This window comes from Arctopsyche grandis, chromosome 9, assembly GCF_051622035.1.
Source record: "Arctopsyche grandis isolate Sample6627 chromosome 9, ASM5162203v2, whole genome shotgun sequence".
NCBI classification, from domain to species: domain Eukaryota; kingdom Metazoa; phylum Arthropoda; class Insecta; order Trichoptera; family Hydropsychidae; genus Arctopsyche; species Arctopsyche grandis.
Genome location: NC_135363.1, coordinates 25,899,623 through 25,919,110, shown reverse-complemented (window position 1 = coordinate 25,919,110; position 19,488 = coordinate 25,899,623). Strand labels below are relative to the sequence as shown.

Here is a 19,488-nt window from a genome sequence, read left to right as displayed (position 1 = left end):
GAAATATACATATGTATGTAACTATCATAAGAAGATTCGACATGCAGTACACTTCACAAAATAATGGATTTACTAAACTTTCAAGTAGTTTATTTAGTTTTTTTTTTTTAATAAATTGAATCTCTTCTCGCCATTGATTTATTTTTCACTAAAAACCACCGCATACAATTTTAGCACCAATGTCGTGTCACGTAGCTTTTTCCGTACCCTTTTCATTAAAATAGGGTATATGTATGTATATTTTACAGTTGAAGTGTATCTGCCTAATATATTTTGATTTGTTAGAATATATACCATCTAACAACCGTTATACATAGTTGAAGTATATTTTCAGTTGTAATATTATTTTGACTAGTTGGAATATATGTATGTATTCCGTTTAACCCACGTAAGTTGATTCAAATGGCGAATTACATTACAACTGGTCAAAATATTCGTAATACCTAGCAAATATTAACGCATTTTGATTTTTTAATTCTAAAGCATTCGTAAAAACATCAAAACTGTCATAGATCTTATATTTTAACTGGCGCACATTGTTGAAAGTATATTTGTGCTTGTAGAGTTATAATTTACTAGTTTTTTTTTATATTTCTTTATTTTTTTTTACATATGTATATACCAGGAAGATCTGACAGGTAAACACCAATGCGCCTTCTTGGCCAATTACAAACAATGCAGCACTTTTATAATATAAGTCGCTGAATTATGAGACACTGAAACACGAGACGAAAATTGAGACGAAACACGAAAATTGGCAAACTCTGATAGGAAATAATCGACTTGGAGTCACAAATATCCAAGTCTGACCGACAGCATTACAGATAATATACTCAAAACAAATTCTTTTCAATCGAGGTCAACTCACGGGATCGAACCTAGCACCTCTCGGTGCTAGGTAAAAGCCCAACCACCGAGCCATGCTACTGTCAAAAGTTGAATTGTATTCAAATATGAATGGCCTAAAACGCCAGTTGGAATATATTACAACTGAAAATACAATTCGACTATAACATACATCGATGCGGTGCAAACGATCGAAAAGCGCCAGACAGACTGAACCACAGATTAACGACACGTGTACCTTATGCTTGCGCACTGCTCGCACTTACATTAAGCGAAATCTATCGGAAGTACCGAAATACCTACCCTGTATACGCTCTGTGCTTCTGATACTTTAGTTCCGAATTTTGCCTTATTAAACTCGCCAGAAAGATCCAACTCAATTTTAATAATTACCATTTTAATAATTGCATCTGTGCACATCGAAAGGTTACTCGTCATTTGATGTGCAATATTTCATTTGTGAAGTCGAGAATTGCGTTTAAAGCAGCCATCCAGTTAATCTGTGGTTCAATCTGTCTGGCGCTTTTCGATCGTTTGCACCAAACCCATGTATGTTGCTCAGTACTACTAATAAGTATTTTAGCAGTATTAAAAAAATAGCTTTTGCACAGATGCAAATGATTTGACTGAAAAATGCTTTGGTTAGGTTAAGGTGATATTTATTTTAAAAATCTATTATGAAATTCGTTTCAAAGAATTTGTATATATGTATGTATGTATAATATCACCTTAACCTAACCAAAGCATTTAATTGAAAGCATTTTTCAGTCAAATCATTTGCATCTGTGCAAAAGCTATTTTTTTAATACTGCTAAAATACTTATTAGTAGTACTGTACAACATACATATATACAAATTCTTTGAAACGAATTTCATAATAGATTTTTAAAATAAATATCACCTTAACCTAACCAAAGCCTTTAATTGAAAGCATTTTTCAGTCAAATCATTTGCATCTGTACAAAAGATATTTTTTAATACTGCTAAAATACTTATTAGTAGTACTGAGCTACATTAATCACCATATAATTATCGTTAGTCAATTGAATGCGTTTCTTCTTTGTGGCAGGTATCACACGAGAGAAGGTTAGATAGAGTTTTGGAAGGGGAACATAACAGAAGAATTTCAGTTATGATTCAGTTAAAACCTGAAACAACAGCTGAAGTGGTAGTAGTTTGTAAAGAGCACGAGAGCCACCACTGTTGAAGAGAAGACACGAGAGGTAGCAGGAGGGTCAGTGTTAGATGGGTGTTCGTGGTCAGCATTCAACAGTGGGTCTCGGTGTGGGTAACACGGCCGCTATGCTTGCGGGTCTCCTGCTGGCGGTGGTGTGGATTTCAGGGGCCCTCGCCCAATATGGAGCCCCTCAACAAGAGTCTCCGCCCCCGAGGGCGCCGGCCATTCGCCCCGCAGACTACATGGTTTACATCACCAACAATCTGGCAGTCAACATTTTGTATGAACACGACTTCTTCAACGACAATAACATTGCCTTCTCGCCGTACGGTCTCATTGGGATTTTGGTCGCCTTGTATGAGGGCGTCGATGGTGCTTCAGCCCTTCAGATAAGGGAAGCTCTTCACTTGCCTTCAAACAGAGATATCCTCAGGATTGGATTCCGAGATATACATCGACGACTCAGAGTAAGTAGACCTTGCAAACTTTGTACTTGATGCTTTAAAGTTAAGTCAACCTTTAGATTCAACCTTTCAACGTCTTTTGGGTGGAAAGCTTTTCAATTTTCTTTAATTTTAATTCTATTCCTGCTTATTTTGTGCAACCGTTGTCCAGGGGCGTCATTTGAGCTTTTCTCAGGGGGGGGGGGGCAAAATTTTTGACCAGTAAGGAATGACTTTCTAAGGGCGGAGGGCGGGTATAATATATTAAAAAATGAGTGTTCATATATGAATTTTAACTATATTTAATTTACGAATTTTTATCAATAAAATTAATAGTAGAATTGTTTTAAGAAATACAAAATAATCTCCTGAAAATACATTGAGTTTTTTTTATTTTTAAACTAAAAAATATAAAATTAGCATTAAATAAATGTTGAAAACTATAATTTTATTATTATATTATCATTTTATTTATAATACCATTTTATTCATAATAATACATTAAACAACGTGGATAGTCCCATTCAAATCTAGGGGGGGCGGCTGCCCACCCCAGCCCCCCCCCCAAATATTGCCTTTGTCGTTGATCGTTCATCGCGTTTTCTTTAGTTAATCTACCCAATTTTCCCTCGAGTTTTCTTAATTTATTGCATCATATTGGGTAGGTACCATTTTAGTGTTTTACTCGTTAATCTGTATTAAATACATATACGCGTGCGGTCGAAATCTCTATGTTTCTATCGCACAGTTTTACTTAGGTGTGCGATAGAAACGGAGAAATTAACACCGCACGCCACTGATATGTATATGTGTATGTCAATAATACTACTTATTTTTATTTTCTTGATGATCCATCGTATCTATTGAAGTGTGATAGAAAGATATATATTTTTGAATAAATAAGTATTATCAAAAAAATATTTTGGCTATATTTAAAATATTGTTTTAAAAATCTTAAGATCTCTATTGTATAAGATATTTAGGTTTATTTTTTAGTGATTTCACAAGTGTGTACTTTCATAAGTTGACGGATGTAAATGCCCCCATAAAATCCACTTTTCCAGTTACATACAGTTTATTAACGATCTGTCGTTAAGTTTGCAATTCAGAGATTCTAGATACTCATTCGAGCTGTTAAATACAAGTATGTCTTACTTTTTTTTAATTTATATTTTACCATGATGCCATTTTGGGTTACACCTGAGCGACACCTATGATATTAGCTTGTACATGTGTATATAAATTTGAAATCATATTCATATAGTAGGTAAGGTGGTTTCTGCCAATTTGATGAGAAGCCATTTCAACAATGAAATAAGTTAAACCGGCAAACTCCGATAGAAAACAATCGACTATATGTATGTTAAGTCTAAACAGCAACAATACAGAAATACTTGAAATAAATTCTTTACAATCGAGAATGTCATTACGGGATGGCCCTGGGCGATATCTATGGTATCAAACGTATATATGTATATCAATTTATAGGGGTAGGATGGTTTTCGCCAATTTGATAGAGGAACCATTTCTACAATGAAATCAGATAAATTGGCAAAATCTGGTAGGAAACGTCGACGTGTAGTCACAAATATCAAAGTCTGAACAGCAACAATGCAGAAATACTTGGAATAAATTCTTTACAATCGAGATCAACCCAGGATACTCTCGGTGGTTAGCGTTAACGCTAACCACCGAGAGTTTCAATGTATTAATTGTACCGAAATGAATTCAAATTTATCGTCAGTCACTCAACCTCTTGTTATTATGTCAAGAAATTTTGCAAAACGAAGTAAATCGAGCATTTTGCATCGTTTCCGAAAATAAGTGCACGTGTAGCAATGTCTATTGTCGTGCTTTCTGCAGTGTATGCTTTCTTTAACGATTTTATTGTGTTTTCTGTGTAATTGTCCAATTGTAACGTATGTATATATATATATCCATTTAGAGTACATACTTATCATTTATGCTTGCTATCAATTTCTGATGTTAAGAGGGCTGTACACCCGAAACCTTAATTTTGTTACCGTTCCTTTCTTCGATATATATATTGAGTGTATGTATATATTGAGTGAATGCGACAATATATATCAATATATATATTGAGTGAATGCGACAGTTGCGCTTCGACCAGATAAAACGTATTTTAAATTGACAAAATCGAGGTTTCGTATTCTACTATTTTCACCTCCAAAACTGGACCAATTTTTAAAAAAAATTCATCATCGGTATGAGAAAGATACTTTCTGTGCATCTATTGGCGTATTTTTTTTTAAATCGACCGTTAAATAAGCACGCTGGACCCGTTTCGTGGGTGTAAAACGAGGCGATTTTATAGATGTTTGGCGGCTCCTAGCTCCCATAAAAAATAATTAATCGAAAAAATAAAACGATAGATGCACCCCAATGGTGGATATCCATAGCATATTAAAAAATAATTTCTCTAGTGCCATAATTGAGGAAGGGAGAAGTATAGTACGTTTGTATGGACAAGGTGCTGCTGTCCAGCCCTCTTAATTATCAACCGTATACAGTCAGGGACACGTTCCCATTTTTTTCTATCTCGCAGAATCCCATCGTCAGCTAGCTCAAAAATGATTTTTAATTGTCGGGGATGCCATCGTGCTATGGTGTTTTGTCACCATTCATTCCGAATCATTCGACCGTCATGGTTTCGAGAGTGAAAACGTTATCACATACCTGTCATCGGGGGCGGCTCTCACGGTCGCTATACCGCTACCCATTAATTTTTGTCACTTTGACTATTGTCAAACAAACCACATGGTTAAACAATGACTCAATACATACGATAAATATCATAGAAACCAAATGAACTTATCTAGGAGTGACAGTTTCCTCCCACAGTTTGGCATCAATGTAATCCTACTTTGCATTGAGTTGAATAGGTTGATCTCAGCATAAACGTTCGAAATTTGCAAATCCTAGCCATTCTTCAGATTTAGAGATATACGAAATAATGAAGTATTTACTCAAAATATACGTACATAGGCCTTGAGATTGTCCAGTATACATTGACGATGTTTAATGTACTGTCAATTCTTTCATTTTTATCATTAAATATATATTATTAATAACACTAGCTGAACCCCAGTATGCGTTGCAATGCTATAATAACGAATGCAATTCCCGTTCCTGTTCCCGTTCCCATTTGTCGGAAAAACGCAGGTAGCGAACACATTTGAAATTATTGCGTTGCAATGACACTCATTCCCGTTTTTCCCGTTTCCGTTACCGTTTTTTCCCGTTTTTTTCACAGTAATCTTCCTGGACAACAAATACTGAAAGTTTCATCGTAATCGGTTCAGTGGTTTAGCAGCCTATTTGAGACACACACACACACAGACATTCATTTTTATATATATGGATTTTTATTTTTTTAGAACACATAATGAACGAAGTCGATAGTTTTATAAAAAAGACATTTCTATCGCATTAAATATTACTAAAAATATATTAAGTTCGATTTTTTAGAAAAAAAATATATGTAGGAGGCAGATTTACCTTCCTTTTGCCCCACCTGTTTTTAAAGTTACGAGCCGCCCCTGGGTGAGAATAAAAAAAATTGCAATCGGTGGGTCACGTGGCTAGATAGACGAAGTAAATGCTCGAATGGTACATGAGAGAATGTAAAAGAGTGAAAGGAAAACCAAAAGGAAAATTAGTGGATGAAAAATGTGTGGAGTGAGAAGGATGAGAGTTGCTCAAAATAGAGAAGAATAGAAGCGTGTTGGAGAGGCCTTCATCCAGCCGTGGAAGGCAAATGACTGAATGATGATAATATTTGCTAGTAGAAATGGTTCCTGCGTTCATATGCATGTATATATGTATGTAAGTATGTAATTTCAAGTTTTGTATACACTTTTTTACATACTACATACAAAAATTCATAATAATGAAAACTTGGTTACTAAGAAATTATTATGAATTAATTTTCAAACACTAATTAGCAATTTGTATTTTGCTCTCTCATCATAGGGTTCAGTGGTCGTTGAAGCGCGTTAATTAAATGCAGTTATGATCATGATTTTATCTTAAACTTAACTGTATCTTAATGGCTGATGTCAACCAGTTGTTTACAACTCGCGGATGAGTATGTTTATTGCACGCGATTTTCAAACCAGTCAATTAGTCATCATGAATATGTACAGGGGAACTGGATGGAACTTTGTAGACAAAAAAATGACATTCAGCGTTTGTTCCAAAATTTATTAACATTAGATTAACCCAGAAATAAATGACAGGTTTAGGCGCGATCGCTCACCAGATAAGTGTCATTATTCACGTTTTCGGCAATACAAAAATGCCATCACAACCTTGGAGCACCCATTGTTCGCATTTTGTGATTTTGTACTGTTGAATATGTATATCATGCTGCTTTTATTTTTATTTTATTATTGTATTGCAGTTGAACTAAGGCATTGTTTCCTTTCAGAGCTACTTCATACCCAAAGAGGGCTTCCTCGCTGGTTTGGTGTTCAACATTGAAAACGTCACATTCACGCAAGAGTATAAAGACATATTAAAATTTTATGGCTATGACTTTGACATGCCGAAATCTGCTAGTAGCAACGCTTCAGATGATCAATCGACGGAAGCTATTACCACCACTATGTCCACGATGAACATTACAACTGTAACAACGGATAAACCAGAAAGCGTCACAACAATGTCTCCAACAACTGTCGCTATGACTTCTTCGTTATCCCAAGATACTTTCATGCCCGGTACAGTTGCAGAGACGACAAAAGCAACGGTCGCTACAACTCAGATGAAAACAACCACAGAAATGCCGACCACTACAACAATCCCTATTACCACTAACACGGAGCAGACTACTATGACAACTAATTCAGCTCCAACAACAACTACCACTTCAGCTCCAACAACAACAACCACTTTAGCTCCGACGACAATAACAACCACTTCAGCTCCGACGACTACAACTACTACTTCAGCTCCAACGACTATAACTACTACTTCAGCTCCAACAACTACCACCACTCTAGCTTCAACAACAACAACAACGCCTCCCCCTACTGAAGCGATAACTACTTCAGCAGCCACTACAAGCAGGACTTCAACTGACTCTACAACAACAGATTCTTTTGAGTCGATTACGATGGATATGACCCAAGATACAGCAGATACGTCGATGACCAATAGAGTAACGAGGACCACGAATGCCCAAACAACGAAAGCCGTCGTCAACAGCACGATAACCGAAAAGATCCAAGCGACTACTCAACAGGAGACCACAAAATTTAATAGTCAAACAACCACTGAAATGCCTAAAGTTGAAACTACCACTGAAATGTTCAACATCGACACGATCACTGATGAACCTCCCCTTACTGAAGCGATAACTACTTCAGCAGCCACTACAAGCAGTACTTCAACTGACTTTACAACAATAGATTCATTTGAGACGATTACGATGGATATGACCCAAGATACAGCAGATACGTCGATGACCAATAGAGTAACGAGGACCACGAATGCCCAAACATCGACCCAAACAACGAAAGCCGTCGCCACCAGCACGATAACTGAAAAGACCCAAGCGACTAGTCAACAAGAGACCACAAAATTTAATAATCAAACAACCACTGAAATGCCTAAAGTTGAAACTACCACTGAAATGTTCAACATCGACACGACCACTGATGAAGGAGAAACACTACCGACGACCCTTTCAGAAGATCAATCGACAATTTTTCTTGATTCCACCATTTCAGAAACGACACTGAATCCAGGAGAATCTAGAAAAAAGAGATCTGTATTTGAACATGAATTTATTTCCCCAGCCGACTATGACTATTTAACGTTTTTGCGACCATTCAATCCAAGGTATCCAGATTTTAACGAGGTAGATCATCTGCAGCATCAACGCTCATTTCTCGCTAACGGACTCGAAAAAGTAGAAATAACTTATATGAGGTACGATACGATCCTAGAATTCGCATATGTGCCTTATCTCAGATCGATGGCTCTCAAGCTTCCATTAGATACTAGCGAATACTACCTCTTAATCATTCTACCCGATTATGAATATGGGGTGCGTCAATTGATTAAAGATCTGGCATCGAACAGATCACCAACCCTGGAACAGATCAACAGGATGCTGACGATGAACTACGTCAGAGCTTGGGTGCCCACTTTTACGCTGAAGGGTTTCGTCGTCCTCACGGGCGATCTGCAAAAGGTGAGCCAGTTTTGCATTTCGAATTGCATTCAAAATCGAACCGCTTCGTCATTCATCGTCCATTACATAACACGAGCTTTTGATTTGCTCATTTTGGCCCGTGTGCGAAACGAATCGCAATTTCGAGTAGTCACAGTTGCAGTCGGGCGATGAAAAGTGTTTTATAGGCCAAACTGTTGTTTATTATTGTATTAAATGTCGTGTGCGTTTGTAATTTCAGTTGGGTGTATGCGACGCTTTCGAGCCTAGACAGAAAGATTTTCGGCCAATGACCGCGGAAAATAATATATATGTGAGGAACATCGAACAAGCCATAACGGTGTCCATCAGAAAATACATGGAGCCCAATGTTAAAAAAAGTAAGTGAATTTTAATTGACTCCTGTCAAAAGTGTCACATGTCGATTGCAAACGTTATTTTTTGTTGTCGAATCGATTTGTTGTTCTTTATATTGACAGGTTTAAGGAAAAAAAAAACATGAATAATTTACATATATACTTGTATGTATTATAAACGTGCCTATTATCTATTCAACAAATACTGTTTGAAAACTAGTTTTAATCTTTCAGCGTCACAAAGAAAAGACAAACACGATTTTCGAATTTCGAAAGAAAGAACTACATACAAGGGTTCGGTGATTAGCTAAAGCCCGGACCCTGAAGGGGCTGTGTATTGTTCAAATGTTGTAAATGTATTGTTAAAGTTTTGCCGAACCTTTTTTACAAATGATTTACAACATTTGAACAATAAACAGCACGCTTCCGGTCCTACCTCTAGTGATTACTAGTCAAATGTGAACCGGTCACAGGACAACCGGTCGCTCTAGATCGGTCACACGTGATCACCCATCACACTAAAACTGGTCACGAGAAAACTGGTCACACCCTAAAACTGGTCACGAGAAAACATATGACTAGTAGTCCGTTTACCCATACAAGATATTATATCAAACGAAAAACTTACCCTTCTCAATGGGTCCATCGACACCGTCAATATTACTTATAATATTTTCTGTATCAATATAGTCACCTGTGGTGGCTATATGGGAACTGGATAAGGAACATATTTTAAGTAATATTGACGGTGTCGACGGCCCCAATATAAATTTAAAAATCTTAATCCTTTAAATCCATTTTTTTATTAATTTGATGTGCCCGGAGAAAAGTTAAATGTCACGAAGTTTTATCATATATATATGATAGCGCCATTCTGTATGTCTGCGATAACGCTCGCCGTACTATAATAGTCGTTTCGATTCGACATACATATGTATGTATATACATCACAGATAAAACACTGCCAACAAAACGTACGTACATATGTATGTATATAATAACAAAAGAGAAAAACTTCTATATATACTATTGCTACCAATGCTTCCTCTAGGCTAATAGACGGCGCTAAGTCTTTGAGTAATTAGCGCCATCTATTGAAAATTTATTTAATTAATTAATTTTTCTATTGGTGTTTAATATTGTTTATATGTAGTTTTTACTATTTTTTCATAATAAACGATTGAATTTAAAGGTTAAATTAAATATATTTAAAGGTATTTGAAAAAAATTCGACCGCGTGCGGATTGAACACAGGACCGACAAATTACTTTTAATTTTTTTTATATTTACTAACTTGATATGCCATAACCCATGCGATGATATTTCATCGGGTACAACACTAGTATTTATTTGACAAAGTTATGAAAAATGATGCGTCATATGCACTCTAAAGGGGCTCGATATTGACGGAAGAAAATCCAAACGCAACTCCAGTTCGTGAATTTTACAAATAATCAATTATCCACACTTTATTATGTGAAGACACAGTAATTGGCATAGTTTATAATAATTATCCATTTAGATTTTTAAGTATAAAATAAATTCATAAACTGCTATAGATTATGTATTTACGGTTCGGCGATTATTGCTCACAAAGCGCTCGCCCAAAAGTCACAAAAATCTCTATAACGGAACATCTGGCAGCCGAAAATTCCACCATACTACCGATAACTCTATTGCCAAATATTCCGTATTCGCGATTTTCATGGCAAAAATCGTGTCTTTTGGGCGATCGCAATGTGAGTAATAATCCAATTACCGTATTTACACATGCATACATAGCAAGGAACAACAGCTTCGTATGTACGTACATACCATTTCAACAATCCAAGTAAACCCTTTATAATAAAATCGTTAAAATGAAGCAAACAAAAGCGTCCTATTATAATATTTTCGGAAATGACGAAAAGTTTGTATTGTGTTTGTGATGCAAGCTTGCTTCGCTACAACTTTTATAGTCGCTAAATTTGAGGAGCACAATGGCTTATTTTCGTTCAAATTGTCACTTATCTGATCCGAGAAGACGATACGGCAATAAAAAGTCACAAACGGTTTACCACCTCGAGACTAATTACGTCGAGGCAATCGTCAATCTTAACCAACACACAGAGCGGATGTTACGAAGACTTTTTTGCGACGCCAATTCCCTTACTTGGTCAGTTCCCATAACTATTTTTTGTCGGCCGTGAGAATTTGTAAAGAATCGTCCGGTTCAAGGACTAAACGTACTTACGTTTTTGCATTTTAAAATAAGAGCCACTTATCGTTAACATTCCCTGGCCACAAAAAAGATCGATTTTGGCCATAAAAACACAATTTGAATTCCACAACTCTTTCAGAACTGGGAAAACGTTACAATTGGATTAAAATTAAACCTTAATAATATATTTATAATGTTATCACATCAGTTCGTAGTGAACAAGAGCATTATTAAAGGCACTTAGTACCCAATATTAAATGAATCTTATTTTTCTGGACTTTAACCCTCCCTCACCGAAATGAGGTGCCCCAATTTTTACGTTTTTCGGAATAACTATGTGGTTTTCAAAGCTATACACCCTCTATTTCTTGCATTCCTAGAATGAACTACAAGAAATTTATTTTAATAGATTTTGTATGATTTAGAAGAGGGGTACATCGTAAAATATACATTTCCACGTTCCTAAGATGATTTAAAGACGATAGCGATAAGTCATGTTTTTGACTGTTCGCTTCATTGATGTATAATACACTAGATCCGCCCTCACGCTTTATACTGGTCTCCCTTTTGGCGCATGCAAAATGCATGGCGCATGCAGTTTCTCTCAGTAGGTAGGTAGGTACCGCTGCGTCGTAGGGAAAAAACTTTTTTTCTCCCCAACTTCCCCGCTAGTTAAACCCCCCGCACCCCTCAGTTAGTGAAGACAAGATCTCCGACCAAAATCACACGTCAGGGCCCATCTATGTGTATTATATATCTTTAGTTCGCTTGCACATTCTTGTTGATCGATGAATCAATGCGAGAAAAAGAGCTTTATTATCGTCACTTTTGGCGCGTGGCTATTGAGTCATTCAGTCGCCTGTTGGCCTTACCTATGTGCATTTGCATGTCGATGGTTGTCGTTATTTTTTATTACAAAAATATTCAAAAGCATTCTGTAGGACTAAAACTTTTTCGTTGATGTATAAAATGATTGATATATATTGAACCCATTTGTATTGAGAAAAGCTGTATTTTGATTAAAAAATACTGGTGTCTTACTCGACCCCAGTTCAGGACACTCGATCAATCTTGACGCTCCGTCCTTCAAAGGTCAATATACAAATGTAGTGTTTTACTTACTTTATCAACTACATACATACCTATAATAAACTAAAGACAGCGTTGCTGTGCGTTTGAATTCCACCTAAGCTGCAGTATTGAATTGCTCCAAATTGCATTTGGTTGCAATTCCATTGTGTTGTGCGCGAACCAACGACAATTTTCATTTCCGACATTAAATTGCCGCCATCATCGGTCATTTACGAACGTCGATTTCCAGCCATTTGTCAATGGTGCCATTCCTATGACTAATCACATAGCGCTAACGTAACACAATAGAAGATAAATAATTTTCATTTTACAGGACACGCACAGAACAGGCTACCGATAGAATTTGCGGCGACGCATCCGTTCTTGTACTTCGTGATGGATTCAGAGATGCACACAGCCCTCATGGCCGGCAAGATTGTTAATCCCAGAAATTCCAGGATACAATAAGGAAATAACATCACATTTAGTACAAATTATATTTATTAATTGGAATTTCATTTGGTTGTGATTTAAGATTAGACAGACTTGGGTCTGATAATGAAAACGTGAGGATATAAAACAACTGTATTTATAAAATCAAACAAAGATTGGCGTGTAAATAAACTTTATTCACCCCATAATTTTTGTTTTTTTATACAATAAACCGTTAATTTACTTTGCTTTCTTAGATTTTATTTTCCTAAGATAGAACTCGAGCTCTTTTCCTTCGATAATGTATCCATCAGCTCGACCGCATTGGCCTGGTCGGGATCTTAAGCAAGCTGTAAGTAAAAGTGAAAAAAATCAGTACTTTGAACAAATTCATAAAATAAATTTACTTCACAAAAATTTAAAACAATAAACTTTTCTCAGAGTAACTATGACGTTGCCTATCATAAAAACTTAAGGAAGCAATTTAAAACAAATCATATTCCGTTAAAGTCTCAAGCATAGTTTTCATCACCGAAGAGCTTTAAGCATAATCTAAACAAACATAACATACCTAGCAGTCTTCCGGTATGGAATTGTTCCTCAAGAGCAGGCTCAACTTTAGCAGTACGTTGAAGATTGGCGTACTTCTTAGCAGTTTTCTTGCTAAACTTCTTGTTCAAAATCTTTTCTTCGGCCTCAGTCTGAAACGAAAATAAACAAATATAGATACACAATTACCAAGAAATATCAATTAAACAAATAGATAAATGCATCAGATGCTGCAGGGTAATCAATCATTTCAGGTCAGATGACACGCAAAAAATTTTAATCATATGCCGTTCAAATCAACAATATAGAGAAGTATCACTCACCAGTTTGGCTCCCTTCTTCCTGCCGAGGGGTAGGTAGTAATGGCTCTCGTACCATTGTCTGAATGGAGTAGCGTCAATAACAACAATTGCGTTCTTTACCAATGTCTTGGTACGCACCAGTTCATTGTTCGAGGCATTGTAGACAACGTCGATAATACGAGTTTTACGGGTGGTGCCTAAAATGAAAATCAGACATTAAAACTAGTCTATAAATATGCACATTGAAAATGGACGAGAGCGGACACTTACATTCTGAGCCCCAGGCGAAATTGCCAGTTTCCAAACGGAGCGCTCTGTATTTCAAGTTACCTCCACGTGTACGGACCACATGGATACGACGATTACCAAGCTGAAAATCAAATCACAAAATAAATATAAGAAATGAAAATACCATAGATGAGTATACGCTACTTGATAATAAACGTAATCAGAGTAACTATGACAAGCAAATCATGGAACCGTATCACCATGTTCAAAACGAGCAATAGGATATGAATCGGTCTCTTGCAATCTTTATTCATCATTTCAATTCAAATTTTAACTAAGGCATTTTTTCTAGCCATGAAACAAATACAACAGAATTGACAAATTATTTGTCTCATTGAATAAACTTAAATGTTCCATTGATAAAAGATGAAAAATATGTACCCTGGTGTTGGCTGCTGGGCGACCTAACTCATACTTCCTCTTCTTGCGCAGAGGCTTCCTTTTGCCTCCGGTGGCTCGCCTCTTATGCCAATGATCCCGGCTGATACCTGCATAAATTCACGACACATTAGAAAAAGTCAAAATAAGATTAAAGTATTATATTTCTTTGAATTTACATTTTTTCAGTCAAGTGAATTTCGGGTTGCCACGTTAGTTTCATTCAATACGGAAGTGATTTTCACATGTGTCAAAGGAGCAATCATGTTTGAAAGTAGTATTGATTTAATTTATAGGTTAGAATACAACGCGGTCGAGTTTGAAGTTGACAGATGGAAAGTACAAAGTGGTGAGGTGCAACATAACCTCAAACGACTCGAGGAACTGAACAGAAAGTGGACGCGGGGGTTTTGTGGCAACGAGAAAGCAGAAGGGCGAAGGCGCCGAAATGGCACCCAGTGATTTGTATGGAGATGGAGATCGAGATGGGGGCGCAAAGGAGAGTGTGCTCCGAGACTTGTGTGACGGAAGCAAAGTCCTGTCTCCGGTTGGTGAGCACGACGGGGGCGCCATCGGGGGGCGAGGGCGCATTCCCGATGGCGCGGAGAGTGTGGGGGGCGGGGGCGCGAGGGCAGATGCCCCGAATGGGGTTCGATTGGGGCAGATTACGGGAACAGCCGCGTCAGTCACTCACCCATGCCGGCGGCCGCCTAGGAAAGAACTACCAACACAACAATGCCGACACCGATGCCAACCCGTGAAACCAAACAACCTTAACTACGACCATGCTCAAATGTTTTCAATTTTCTTCCTAAAATATAATGTCGTTAGGCGTGGAAAACACTACATACTGCATAGGCCATACGGTAACATCTACCACTAATAAATCGACATTAATTGACAATAAACGAATATATTGCCATCAGTTACAAATTAACAGAAGCATTATTAATTAGTAATACATAAATGTATGTATTTATATACATATGTACATATATTCAAGTAGCCAATAACTTTAACAAGACAAATAATTGTAGTGTTTCTCCTGTATTTTTAATTTTTAAATCCAAATCCAGTTGTTTCTAATTTTTTTAAGCAGTATTTAGAAAGCCAGATTAATAATAGGTTTACCAAAATGTGATTGCGTATTTAATTCTCATCTGTTTTCATAAAAATACTCGGCGCATTAGCAAGCAAGACAGCGATGATGATGGAAAATATATCAAAAATAATTATTGAAATTATTACCTTAAATTTATATTTCATTACAAATAATTTTCCGTTCACGGATGGACTTACAATATTTAACTGATCTATATGTGGTCATTATAAAAATCTTCCATTAATGTATGTATATTATATATGTAATATGTATTGTAAAATATTGTAGCGTGCACATGTAGAGGACTTTCCGAGATAGGAGTGAAATACGCAGTAGTAGTGGTAGAGATATTTTATTATTCTTGATGCTTCGACCCACCAGCTCTGAATCAAACATGAACCAAAATCGCCTAATATTTATACCTATCGGCTACTCTCCACACAGGAAGATCATTGGTCGATGGGTCGCGAGACCTTATTGATTATCGTATACAGCTCATTTATACACTGAGGCTTTATTGGTGCGAACGCGAGATGTGGTGATAAGCGCTAATAAACCAGTGGTTAACGAGTCCCAATCACTTAATCTCTACGTTACAATATGTATCTTTTGTATTATGATTACGATTTTATTTTGTTCGTATAACATTTTTAGAAGGGGCTGCATTATAAATTTTGCCTGAGAGCAGCATATAATCTCGGGACGTCGTTGATAACATTTCATTGTGTATTGAGAATTGATCAAAGACGCGGCCATTCAATCGAAACATTAATGAAAAAGAATCAGGCCACTTTGATTTATGATTTTGTTTTGTGATCGGAATAATCACTGTCCAGAAATCATCTCATCTGGAAAAATTGTGAAAGGAATAATTCTGTAGGAATCTAGCACGACTTTTGCTAATACAAATCAGAACCACCGATCTCATCATCGATCCTGTACAAAACACGCATAACTCATGGGCAACGACCCCTTCGACCATTCCAGAAGAAAGAATTCAACGTTCGATCGTAAACAAACGAACGAAACCCGACAGTGATGTCATCAGGACACCTAACACACATGTTCTGGAAACGAAGACAAAGCAAATGCACACAGCACGCTCCAACCCAAAACGTATATAAATCCACACAGCAGCTACAAACACCAGATTGAATCTCTGGAGTTCAACCAGATCACTTCTCCGAAGTAACAACCTCTTCGTACATACAATAACCATTGTACCAATTGAACGAAAATAAACGTTCCTCTTTCAAACTCAACTGAATTTCCATAGGCCGGGAAACGGTCGAAACCTTTCACCCGTCCTATAATTGGAGACCACCGACTACTAAATTGGTGACTACTATAATTCTGTTTGCAATAATCACCAAATCAATAGATGTATGCGTATTTAAAAAAATCAGATATTTATACAAAATATACTTTGCTTAATACTATCACATAGTGTCCATCATAAAACTATTTTGTTTGTTATTGTTATGTATATATGAACTTCAAGTTATTGAGTATTTCACTGAACTGAAAAAAAATAAAGTGGCGAAAAGCAATTATTGTATACCTTGAACGCCACAAGTGACTATGACGTCACAAGTGGTTTGTGACATTTGTACAAACGTCAGAATCCAAACAAACCGCGATCGCAGCTGATAGACTAATCGGGACGGTATGAAGTGCAGCAGCGAACAACGCTGACTTGCAGCCAACGAGTTGACGTAGTTCGAAGCCTCACGACATGTCCAGACTGTGGAGGGGGGCGACGGGGGCGCGCGAGGCTCGCCAGAGGGAAGCCCTCCTGAGAGACTCGCTCATGCAGAACCTTTCAGACAGCGTCAAAGGTATCCAATATCAACAGCCGACTACAGGGGCGGCGCACAAAGCCGTACCCGCCGAGTTGGCAGCTTCCCTTTGTTCCGCCCTCGAAGCCATATTTCTACACGGACTCAAAGACACCTTCTTCAGGAAAGCTCGTAGCGCTTTAACTGGCGATCCGGATCAGCGCCCTCAACCGAGTTTCTGGCCTCTTCTACTCGTTCTGTCCCACCGAGATAATATTAAGCACATCACTAACTTGTCGCTCATCTCCACCGAGGTGGGACAATGCCGAGCCTGGATACGCATAGCGCTTAACGACTGCCTCATTTCATCTTACCTATCCACTATCATGCGTAACATGAACGCTTCCAAGCCTTACTACGCACATACGGCATACATAAGGGACTCTGATCTTCTCGACGTCACCCAAAGACTACTCGAAGGCGTCGAATCTTGCATCCCACAACTAGAACTGAATATGAATTCCAGCCTTCTCAATTCTTGGTCTGAAGAAGTACTCATGTTATCCGGTGTTTGGATGCCGACGATGAAAACCTGTCCCGTTGTACCGGGAGAGGACGTCGCTAGCATGTTAATCGAACCTGAAATTCCAATACCGAACTCTTCAAATAGGATCCCGAGTGCAACAGGCATCGGTCCGATGTTGGCGATGGATCAAGACGAAGCCATTAATTATATATTATCCAACACACCTGAAGATTTCATGGACGAAATTAATAGGAATAAAGCCAACACGTCCAGCATAGCAAACTCTTCGAATAATGTTACAGATGTAACAACAGACTATGACGAAGAAGAACCGAGTCAATCTGAAAACGCCGGCAATAGTGACAGTACAGAGTTTGTTGGAGAGATCATACGTCCGGACTATTCCATTATGGGGAATTCATTGAGTGGAAAAACCGCTTGGTCGACTGATCAGAACGAAGTCAGTACGTCTTCGAACAGCTTGGAGAGTCACAAATCTAAAAGTTCAATGTCGTTAACGGATGAAAGCGGCTCTGGCACGTTCGTCAAAACGCCAAATTTGCGGGACGTCGTCAAAGACTTGCACAAGGAGTTGAAGCTCGTGATCGACGATCAGGAAGCTAAATCGATAGACGAGTCCATTGAACAACCAGCATCTCCAGATGATCCGCTGCTCGCCGGACTCGGTTTCGAGGTCGTTTCGAAGTGTCAATCGACTCTGTTCGACTCGAAAGAATTGCAAACGATGATGTCGCACGTCGGCAATTTATCCCGCGAGTATGGCTTGGATTCACAAGATTATCAATGTATTGCTTGCAAGGACATGTTAGGTACGACTATATCGAAAGCCAGGGTATGCGCATTCAGCGGACAGTACTTTTGCACGTCTTGTATGGATCCGAACGTATTTATGATACCGGCGCGCGTCGTACACAACTGGGACTTCCATCGATATCCGGTGTCGAAGCGTGCTGGAATGTTCCTGCTCGAATTCCAACATCAACCGCTGATCAATTTGAAAAAACTTAACACGCTCATTTACACAGGTGTCGGTGAAATGGCGCAGTTGCAAATTCTACGGATTCAACTCAACTTTTTAAAGGCCTATCTGTTCACCTGCCGCGAGCCTATAATAGAAGAATTGCAGAAGCGCGTTTGGCCTAGGGAGTATCTGTACGAGCACGTGCATATGTACTCGATATCGGACTTGGCTCAAATATCCAACGGTTCGCTCGCTAGTCAACTCCAGAAGATAGTTAGCTTCGCACAAAGCCACGTCAAGGATTGCTGGCTCTGCAGTCAGAAGGGCTTCATCTGTGAAGTGTGCAACAACCCGAAAATATTGTATCCTTTCGATATTCATACTACGTATAGGTGCGGGGATTGCTCGAGTGTTTTCCACGCTAAATGTTTAAATCTGAAAAAGCCATGCCCCAAATGCAGACGCAAGAAGGAAAGACAAAATAAATCATTTATCGATGCTGTACATAATAATTCTTAAATATCAAATATTAACACAGTAATATATTATTTAATTTAATGAAAATTTTAAATATACATATGTATATATATATATATATATATATATTTTGTATAGTATTTTATTATGTACAATTCGAGAACATCACAGCAGTGATAATTAATATATATATATATATATATGTTACTAGGCCTATCATTAGATGAAAACATTTAATGAGTTGGACTCAAACCGCTGCAATTCTTAGCACATCATCAATTAAACATATATATGTAGGTGTAATATGCTTACATTAAAAGTTATTGGTTGGAGATGATCAGCTGTAAGTTTGAGTTCACCTTTAAGAGTAGGTCAACGTCAA

At 37.7% G+C, this 19,488-nt stretch overlaps 3 protein-coding genes across 3 annotated transcripts; 2 read left to right on the top strand and 1 right to left on the bottom strand.

The window, feature by feature from the left end:
* Positions 1–1,915: 1,915 nt before the first annotated feature.
* Spn85F (Serpin 85F) lies at positions 1,916–12,932 on the top strand. The gene is made up of 4 exons (XM_077438130.1): positions 1,916–2,490; positions 6,917–8,686; positions 8,907–9,045; positions 12,627–12,932. The coding sequence occupies exons 1-4, from the start codon at positions 2,092–2,094 to the stop codon at positions 12,758–12,760; spliced, it is 2,442 nt and encodes an 813-aa protein (XP_077294256.1). The 5' UTR covers positions 1,916–2,091; the 3' UTR covers positions 12,761–12,932.
* Positions 12,901–15,095, bottom strand: RpS8 (ribosomal protein S8). Its single transcript, XM_077438132.1, has 6 exons — positions 14,936–15,095; positions 14,245–14,351; positions 13,846–13,945; positions 13,597–13,772; positions 13,296–13,425; positions 12,901–13,074 (listed from the first exon to the last, which is right to left on the bottom strand). The coding sequence occupies exons 1-6, from the start codon at positions 14,937–14,939 to the stop codon at positions 12,965–12,967; spliced, it is 627 nt and encodes a 208-aa protein (XP_077294258.1). The 5' UTR covers positions 14,940–15,095; the 3' UTR covers positions 12,901–12,964.
* Positions 15,096–16,966: 1,871 nt separating this feature from the next.
* Plekhm1 (Pleckstrin homology and RUN domain containing M1) lies at positions 16,967–19,217 on the top strand. The gene has a single exon (XM_077438131.1). It carries the CDS (start codon positions 17,079–17,081, stop codon positions 19,146–19,148), a length of 2,070 nt encoding a protein of 689 aa, XP_077294257.1. The 5' UTR covers positions 16,967–17,078; the 3' UTR covers positions 19,149–19,217.
* The last annotated feature ends 271 nt before the right edge of the window (positions 19,218–19,488 follow it).

Coding starts and splice junctions, on each gene's coding strand:
- Spn85F (XM_077438130.1), top strand. CDS start 2,092: ATGGGTGTTCGTGGTCAGCATTCAACAGTGGGTCTCGGTGTGGGTAAC. Junction 2,491..6,916: donor ATATACATCGACGACTCAGA/GTAAGTAGACCT, acceptor GTTTCCTTTCAG/AGCTACTTCATACCCAAAGA. Junction 8,687..8,906: donor TCACGGGCGATCTGCAAAAG/GTGAGCCAGTTT, acceptor TTGTAATTTCAG/TTGGGTGTATGCGACGCTTT.
- RpS8 (XM_077438132.1), bottom strand. Junction 13,426..13,596: donor GGAAGAAGGGAGCCAAACTG/GTGAGTGATACT, acceptor TTTTCGTTTCAG/ACTGAGGCCGAAGAAAAGAT. Junction 13,075..13,295: donor CCATACCGGAAGACTGCTAG/GTATGTTATGTT, acceptor TTTTACTTACAG/CTTGCTTAAGATCCCGACCA.
- Plekhm1 (XM_077438131.1), top strand. CDS start 17,079: ATGTCCAGACTGTGGAGGGGGGCGACGGGGGCGCGCGAGGCTCGCCAG.